Below are 8,939 nucleotides of genomic sequence, written 5' to 3' on the forward strand. Positions count from 1 at the left end.
AAATACTTTCACTTTGTTGTGTCAAACACACATTGACTTTGACTCATTAGAATCTTCCTCTGAGGCACTCGTCAGGGCTGAAGCAGCTCTGGATAATAAACCTTTACCTTTCACCAGCTCCCGTTTGTTCTGTGCATACATCGAGCACTCGGAGCACCTCGAGCACCTCGAGCACCCAAAGCACATCGAGCACCTCGAGCACCTCGAGAGAATCATGAAATCTCAGAACAATAATCTATAAGTGAAAGTGTATAACATGTGCAGTCGAGTGACACACATTCATAAAAAGTGACATAATGAACCTTTAAAACTCTCTTCACTGAAATATGTCACTCTGATTGGTCAGAATGGATCAATGAAGAACATAGTGTTAGAATGTGCCTAAAGTCGTCCTGACGTCACATGACTCACACATGCACATAATGGAGGTCAGAGGTCAGAGGTCAGGGGTCAGAGCCTGGACATGCAGCACAGCACGGACCTGTCACAGGGTCAATGCGGGACTGTGCACTGTAAAAAACAACATTTGCCCTCTTTATTTACGAACTTTATTTGGGTTTTAAGATGTTTCAGTGACAAAGTATTTCAAAAGTATTTTAAAAGGTATTTAACAGTGGTGGGCCTTCAGGGCCAGCAAGGCCTTCTCTAAACATGATCAGAATATGATTTGAAAATATATATATTTTCCCACAAATATTTAATAGAGTAGAGTTTTACTCTTCATTTCATGTCTTTCCTCTTGGTTGCACTGCTTCTGCCCCAGGTTAAGATTTGGAGGGCTGGTCATATTCAGCCATCATGTGTTGCCAACAGACCAAACCAAACAGAGCTGGTGCTTGTAGCTTAAAGTGAATGGAAATGAAAATGATGTGTCAACCAATCAGCTTCAGAGTTGCTCTTGTACGTCTGCTGCTGTTACACAGGAGCCAGCAGCAGGTGCATCACGTGCACGTCTTTTGATTGGATCACCAATATTGAGAAGCAGGTCCTATGGGCGGGGCTATGCAGAACCTCAGAACGAGGAAACTGAATTTGATAAACATATTAATTTGCTTACTACTAAGCTGTATTTTCAACCCACAATGGCAGAAGGACGAGGATATAATTATAATGCCTTTCTCAAGAAGAACTTTTCAAGAAAAGTTAGACATTGTAAGAAGAGGTCGTCCTAAGAAGAAGAAGAAGAAGAAGAAGAAGAAGAAGAAGAAGAAGAAGAAGAAGAAGAAGAAGAAGAAGAAGAAGAAGAAGAAGAAGAAGAAGAAGAAGAAGAAGAAGAAGAAGAAGAAGAAGAACTATGATGAAATAAAAGCATGCAGAAAATAATTGCCTTTAAAAACATGTTTTATTTCACCTTTGAAGTTCAGTTTGACTATAATTATTAAATAGAAGAAATTGATCAAAAGTGATTTATGTAATATGTAAGTGAGGCTTATTTTATGATAAATAAAGTATTTGTATGAGATTATATTGCTTTGGCTCAACATAAAACGATTGAATGGAAAATATTCTCAAAATAGGTCAAAGTTGAAATAACCTTACTGGTCTTTGGCGCGGGATTGGCCTCTCTGTCTCTCCTGATCAGAGTCACGTACGGCGACCTCAGCGTCGAGTTGTACAGTAATAATCACTTTGAAATGAGGGTTTGACCTTTCACCTCCTCCACACCCTGCCCACTGTGGGAGTGACCGCTCGCTTTAAAACACAAACCTGCTCCACGGGTCAGCGGATCATTCCAGAAGAGACTGAGGCTCATTCAGGCAACGTGAGTAATGCAGCTTTATTTCTATTATTAATGCTTCATCTCAAAATGTTTATATGAATTCGTCAAAATCTTTTTTGTTTTATAAGTCGGAGCAAGTCAACTCTTATCTCACGATACTTATTATTATCATTATTATTGTTGTTTATTTCAATTTTGCATGTAATTTAAATTAACAAAAACACTTTGTTTAAACAACTAGCTTTACATGTATTTTATATTTACAAATGTATCTCTTCAATAGTTGATTCCTTTGTAGTATTATTATTATTATTATTATGGATTATTTCAATTGTGCATGTGATATTCGTTAACAAAAAAAACTGATTTTGTTGTTTTTTTATACATTTTACATTTACGTCATGCAACTCTTCAATAGTTGATTCCTTTATCGTTATTATTATTATTATCATTATTATTATTATTAATTACATTTATTCGATATTTTCTTAAGTATGGACATTATTCGATATTTTTAAATTATAGTCCAGGGAGTTCCAGAGTTTTACCTCAGATTTACTATCAATAATATTAAGAGTCTTATTTCCTGGGGTTATTTTTTAATCAATAGTTTTCAAACCACACTTGTAATAACCCGTTCTTCTTCTTCTTCTTCTTCTTCTTCTTCTTCTTCTTCTTCTTCACAGACACTGGTCCAAATGGAGACACAGGATGAGGGAGTTGTCCCGTTCGTCAGAGAGATGCTGCGTCAGAGGCCCACGCGTCACATGATCAAGATCTACGCCATCGGCTCCACTCTGGCCGCGCTGGGGGCCGTGGTGGGCCTGATGCAGTGGGTCTTCAGGCCCGAGGAACCCGAAGAAGAAGAGGCCGCGGGTCCGACCGGGGAGAGCGCGCGCAGGGCCGAGGCGAGCGCGCGGGGGCCCAAGGCGAGCGCGCGGGGGGCCGAGGCACCGACGGCTGAAACGACCGTCCAGACCGCGGACGAGTTGTGGGCGGAAACCAGACCAACCGCCAACCGACTGCACGCCTCGTGAGCACGCGGCGTCCGGTCGCCGTGTCTTCCGGGTCGCCGCAGGCTCAGCAACACGCGACACGGACGGGGAAAGTGTCTTGCTCAATGACACAACAGAAGTCTGTGATTGAACACACACACTAAGAAACATTTTTTCAACACTTTGCCGTGTTGCTGTGGGTTTCAGAATAATGAAAAACTAGGATTGTTGTCATTACAATTTCCAATTTAAAACAGATTATTATCTCTTTTGAATGTGCAAAAGAGGAAATCCATAAACGACTGCAGGTTACAGTTCTGACTGCTGGACAGTGGATCTCATGTTATAAAAGTGTACAAATCATTGCTACATTCAGGCCTATAATATCGTAATTTGCTGTTATTTTTATATTTGAAATAGACCGCATATTGTTGGTGCTTTTCATGTTTTATACAATTGTTTACTTTTTCTAATAAAAAGCCTCTTGGGTTGAGGTCGCCTTGTCCTCGTTTCATTTACACGACCTTTCACCAGAACACTTCTTTTGATTGTCCCACTCAGACTTCTGTCGCTCCGTCGTCCCACTTCTGTAGAGAACGTCCCGCTTTTTCACGGGGGCCAACGAGGATGATGAAAACAGGAAAACGTAAATACTCCTTCCAGCTAAATCACTTTTGGGCTGTCCACACAGTTAAAAAGCAGTCTCTATAACTGACCGCACTGCTCAACTTTATCCTACTTTTCCTACAGTTTGAGGTGCTGTTTAAAAATAACTTCAATCACTCCATATGATTTTCCGTTTTTATCTGTAATAACGCTCAGAGAGAAAAAGAGGCAAAGTTAAGTAGACAGTAACGACTTCTTGTAAAATTTAAACATCAGATTCAGTACATAAATAACTAATAACTCAAATAAGTCACAATTTTGAATTCCCAGGGTTGAAATGTCATTAAATTTGCGTTCTACTACAAATGATTAAACAATATATGTATAACCTATTTCACGTTCATGTTTTAGCCTCACAAAAGGTATGATTTGGGGTGAAAGTTCATATGATATAAACCTGGGCTAACATTTCTGTCCAATAAAACTTAAAAATCAGGATATTGCCTTCATCAAACATGCAAAGTGTCTTTCATAATCACCTTAATAATAACAATAAACATAATCGACTTGATTAACAATAAACAAAAAGAGTAGTAAATTTGATTAAAGCAGGCTCTGACGTCACACACGTGGGTTTCTTTTGCCAAAATCTCTAAATAAGTGGCACGAGGCGCAGGCGTGAGGCGCAGGCGTGGGGGCCTAAACGAACGGGGTGCAGTTCCATCGTCTGAACACCCACAGCGCTGTTCAACTGTGTCTAATACCATCAACATCCGGCCACGAGCGGAAGTGACGCCTGCTTCTGTCTGACAACAAACTGCTGTCGGCTACGCGAAGCGGCGGAAATAAACGTTTTTTTAATTGATAACGTGGACGCAAACGTGTCAAAGCGACGGTCGGACGGGGAAGACATGGCGGACCCTGCGGTGGCCGTGGGAAGCTCCGGGGTAAAGTCCGTGTTCACGCCGGCTCGCGCGGGATTCACACCGTTAGCTTCGGAGTTAGCACGCTAGGCTAAAACACTAAATGCACTGTTTCTATCCGATCCTCTTTAACGCTCGCGCCTTGAAACGTGATATATTGAGATTTCAGATGGTTTAATAATGTAGTTAGCTGTCTTTGTATCAGCGTGACGTCAGTGTTGATCGTTGACGCGACGTGTGCGTCATAAACGTAAAGAAACCAGATGCGCTGCTGCTGCTGTTGTGATCTGAGGGTTCGACTGCGATGTTAACTAGTTTGTCAAAGACTTATTGGGCAGAAGAGTGAGTAATGCACGAGCCAAAAGCGTGTCCACCAATGAGGGATGAACTGAACGCACTTTAATATGTAATAATGCAATAACTTTTACTTGAAGAACTGCGTAAAGTCTTCCGATAACTTTATTTATCCTCGTTCACAAGTGTCAGGGAAGAGAAACAGTTACAGAAGCACTAAGTGAAAAACAAATATCAATCAAGAACAGGAAAGTTAAATCATCTGAGTGTAATGTCACAGAGAGAATAGAGGAGTTAAATGTATAAGATCAGACCGTGTTATTTACATCGACATTAACCAGCTAAATGTATTGAGTTTATGTACGGTAAACTGTAGATTATGGAACTAGAACGTTAGAAACATATTTCTGAACATTCGTCATGGATATGTGTACTTTATGCCATAATAGTATAACCAAATAACACCTATAATGAAAAGAAATGTTTTTGTTATTTTTGGCTGAACTTTGAATTGGCTCAACGCGTATTACTTCTGCTTGAGTGACGTGACTTTAAAATAACAGTACTAAGACTTTAAAGTAACAGTACTATGACTTTAAAGTGACAGTACTATGATGTGTGTTTTGTGTTGACGTGACTTTAAAGTAACAGTACTATGACTTTAAAGTAACAGTACTATGACTTTAAAGTAACAGTACTATGACGTGTGTTTTGTGTACTCGGTCAGCCTCCGCAGCTCGTGTAACGTTTCGGTCTGTAACGTTTTGCGCCGCACGTTTTTCCGTCCTTCAGCGCAGCAGCAGTAAGTCGTCGTCCAGTCCATCAGAGAACTACTGCCTGGCCCGGCGCCGGACGCTGCAGGTGGCGGTCAGCGCGCTTCTGACCGAGAGCGGCTTCGAAAGTGCGGAAAAGGCGGCGGTCGAGACGCTCACGGAGATGATGCAGAGCTGTACGTATACTACCACTCTGCACCCGGAAGGAATACATGTATTACACTACACTACATGACACGTATACTCTGCAAGTGAGGAGTACTTTATAACACGTATACTCTGCATGTTTGGAGTACTTTACACACTATAACACGTATACTCTGCATGTGAGGAGTACTTTATAACACGTATACTCTGCACGTGACGAGTACTTTATAACACGTATACTCTGCACGTGACGAGTACTTTATAACACGTATACTCTGCACGTGAGGAGTACTTTATAACACGTATACTCTGCACGTGACGAGTACTTTATAACACGTATACTCTGCACGTGAGGAGTACTTTATAACACGTATACTCTGCACGTGGCCCTCAGAGGCAACTGTTGTTGTGATTTTGGGCCTTACAAAAATAAATTGATTTGATTTGATTTGATACTCTGCACGTGACGAGTACTTTATAACACGTATACTCTGCATGTTTGGAGTACTTTACACACTATAACACGTATACTCTGCACGTGACGAGTACTTTATAACACGTATACTCTGCATGTTTGGAGTACTTTACACACTATAACACGTATACTCTGCATGTGAGGAGTACTTTATAACACGTATACTCTGCACGTGAGGAGTACTTTATAACACGTATACTCTGCACGTGAGGAGTACTTTATAACACGTATACTCTGCACATGAGGAGTACTTTATAACACGTATACTCTGCACGTGAGGAGTACTTTATAACACGTATACTCTGCACGTGAGGAGTACTTTATAACACGTATACTCTGCACGTGAGGAGTACTTTACACACTTATTCTCTGCACGTGAGGAGTACTTTACACACTTATTTTCTGCAGTGAGGAGTACCCACACTTAATCAAATATAATTACTGCAGTAACTGTTTTAGGGTTACATTTACCTTTGTTTATATCATAAATGTAGTGTAACGAGCTGCACTGTTCAGACGACACAGTGACTTGTAGAGACCCTAAACGACAGTAAAGAGAGACTTTATGTCGCACATGAACTCGTCTTTCACGTTTCAGACATCAGCGAGATCGGGCGCTGCGCCAAAGCGTACTGCGAGCACACGGCCCGGAGCGTCCCCACGTTATCCGACGCCGTGGTAACGCTCATCGAAATGGGTGAGTCCGGGAAGAACATGCGCGTCCCAAAGCGTGGTTCAGCCGCCCCAACGTCACGCGCCTGTTTGTCTTTGTCGTTGGCAGGTCTGAACGTGGACACTTTACCCGTTTACGCCAAGCGCTCTCAGAGGATGGTCATAACCGCGCGTGAGTACAAACATCAACTGCTTCTTCGGTGTTTTATATGGCGGTTTGTTAAGTGTTACATTACCGCCACCTGCTGGAGTTGTTCATCTTCAAAGTATGTGTTTTATGCTATACTGTAAAAAAAATAAAAAAATTAAATACAAATGAATAAAATACAAGCAAACGAATAAAATGAATACAATAAATACGATTAAATAAACAAAATAACATAAATACATTTTAAATAAAATGAAACCATTAATAACATACAAATAAAATAAATAAGATACTAAAATAACTAAACTAAAAATAAATAAAAATAATAATAACTCAAATACAAAAAATTTAATAAAATACATAAATAAATACAAATAAAATAATAAAATAAAAAGAGAGGGAGATTTTTTCCCCCCCATATTTATGTAATAAAGGACAACCCGCTTTTGTGAAATATAATCGAAGTACATAGAGCCCGGTACAATATACATCACGATACATGTTATACTGCTGTGAAACACCAAAGTAATGGAAGAAGAACTTCTAAACAATACGACAAAGTCTGAAGAATAAAGTCTGGTGGTAATGCAACACTTGGATGCCAACCGCCATACTACAACAACAACAACAACAACAACAACTGTTGATTTTTATTACCCAGTTGCTAAATGATGGCTCAATATTATTAGGAACTGCAATACTTTGGCCTTGAAAGTCCTTTTTATAGTATTTATCTGTGTCATAGTGTTCGGAAAATCAACGACAACAAACCTATTGTTATTTTATTGACCTTCAGCAAACGTGACAAACTAAATATAAATGTAACACTGATTAATGAAAGGTTTGCCTGTGTTTTCCAGCTCCCGTGACGAACCCCCCGGTGACGCCCAAAGCGCTCACGGCGGGACAGAAGCGCACTCACCCCACCCACATCCCCAGCCACTTCCCCGACTTCCCCGACCCGCACACCTACATCAAAACGCCCGTAAGGAAAAGACCACACGGGATACTTTTACTTCAGTGCGTCGGAGTGTGTTCCGTCGTTTAGTCGAGCAAACATATTTTATTTAGATTAAAGTGGGACAAAGGCAAAAATTAGAAGCTGTGGAGTGAGTTTACTACTACTTCTCTGTGTAAATAATGTTCTTTGTATGAACTCCTTAGACGTTTCAGGACTCGGGGACTAACTTAGATCTCTAAAATCTAAAGTACTTTTGTGTAGGATTTGAGAATTTTACACCAATCGAGCAGGTGTTTGTGGAGAAAACGTATAAAAATCTGTAGAAAATGACAGGAAGTGACATCACACCAGGGACACTCATTCCAGTCAAAGTTTATGCAGAATTTACACAAAGAAACAACTTTTTTGACTCTAAACATGATTTCAACAAAATAAAGTCGCTCTCATATATTTGAATTTGTCAAATAAAAATATGGTGACATTAGTTTTGGCCCAGTGTTTGCTGGGTAATTTCCTAGTGTGATGTCATCAATTACAAACAGGAAGTGAAATGATCACACTCGACTGTAAATAACTTTTTACCTGGCTATTTTTGTCACATTTAACTTATTTTGTCTTTCTGAGAGTTAATGGAAAGAAGAAAATGAAAGATTTCACTGTTGTTTAGTCTCAATAATCATGAATAATTGTTAAATAGTGATGTTTTTCCTCACAATAATTGTAATTCCCTCCCTCCTTCCCTCCTCCCCCTCTCTGCCCTCCCCTCTCCTCCCTCTCCCCCTCCCTCACTTCTCTCCCTCTCTCCTCCCCTCCTCCCTCTCTCCTCTCCTCCTCTTCTCCCTATCTCCCCCTCCCTCACTTCTCTCCCTCCCTCACTTCTCCCCCTCTCTTCCCTCTCTCTCCTCCTACTCTTCTCCCTCTCTCCCCTCTCTTCCTCCTCTCCTTCCTCACTTCTCCCCCTCCTCCCTCTCTTCCTCCTCTCCTCCCTCTCTCCCCCTCCCTCACTTCTCCCCCTCTCCTCCCTCTCTCTCCTCCTCCTCTTCTCCCTCTCTCCCCTCTCTTCCTCCTCTCCTCCCTCACTTCTCCCCCTCCTCCCTCTCTTCCTCCTCTCCTCCCTCTCTCCCCCTCCCTCACTTCTCCCCCTCTCCTCACTCTCTCTCCTCCTCCTCTTCTCCCTCTCTCCCCTCTCTTCCTCCTCTCCTCCCTCTCTCCCCCTCCCTCACTT

General features: G+C 41.2%; 2 protein-coding genes across 2 annotated transcripts in view; both read left to right on the forward strand.

Moving 5' to 3' along the window:
• Positions 1 to 2,385: 2,385 nt before the first annotated feature.
• On the forward strand, positions 2,386 to 3,107 carry g0s2 (G0/G1 switch 2). Its single transcript, XM_072448642.1, has 2 exons — positions 2,386 to 2,649; positions 2,973 to 3,107. Exons 1-2 carry the CDS (start codon positions 2,419 to 2,421, stop codon positions 3,105 to 3,107), a joined length of 366 nt encoding a protein of 121 aa, XP_072304743.1. The 5' UTR covers positions 2,386 to 2,418.
• A 1,037-nt stretch (positions 3,108 to 4,144) lies between these two features.
• taf8 (TAF8 RNA polymerase II, TATA box binding protein (TBP)-associated factor) overlaps positions 4,145 to 8,939 on the forward strand; it is a 9,226-nt gene continuing 4,431 nt past the window's right edge. Inside the window, exons 1-5 of the mRNA XM_072448869.1 lie at positions 4,145 to 4,268; positions 5,331 to 5,487; positions 6,532 to 6,630; positions 6,715 to 6,777; positions 7,614 to 7,738. Of these exons, the coding sequence (XP_072304970.1) occupies positions 4,233 to 4,268; positions 5,331 to 5,487; positions 6,532 to 6,630; positions 6,715 to 6,777; positions 7,614 to 7,738 (480 nt within the window). The 5' untranslated portion in view covers positions 4,145 to 4,232. The remainder of the gene's footprint in view (positions 4,269 to 5,330; positions 5,488 to 6,531; positions 6,631 to 6,714; positions 6,778 to 7,613; positions 7,739 to 8,939) is intronic.

The sequence above is a fragment of the Eucyclogobius newberryi genome, unplaced genomic scaffold, assembly GCF_026437365.1.
Source record: "Eucyclogobius newberryi isolate DKJ021-1_F unplaced genomic scaffold, fEucNew1.0.hap1 SCAF_17, whole genome shotgun sequence".
NCBI lineage: Eukaryota > Metazoa > Chordata > Actinopteri > Gobiiformes > Gobiidae > Eucyclogobius > Eucyclogobius newberryi.

Bases quoted from the DNA above. Each gene is read 5' to 3' on its own strand.
- g0s2 (XM_072448642.1), top strand. From the start codon at position 2,419: ATGGAGACACAGGATGAGGGAGTTGTCCCGTTCGTCAGAGAGATGCTG. The intron at 2,650-2,972 runs GCGAGCGCGCGG...AATTTAAAACAG, and splicing joins CGAGCGCGCGGGGGCCCAAG to ATTATTATCTCTTTTGAATG.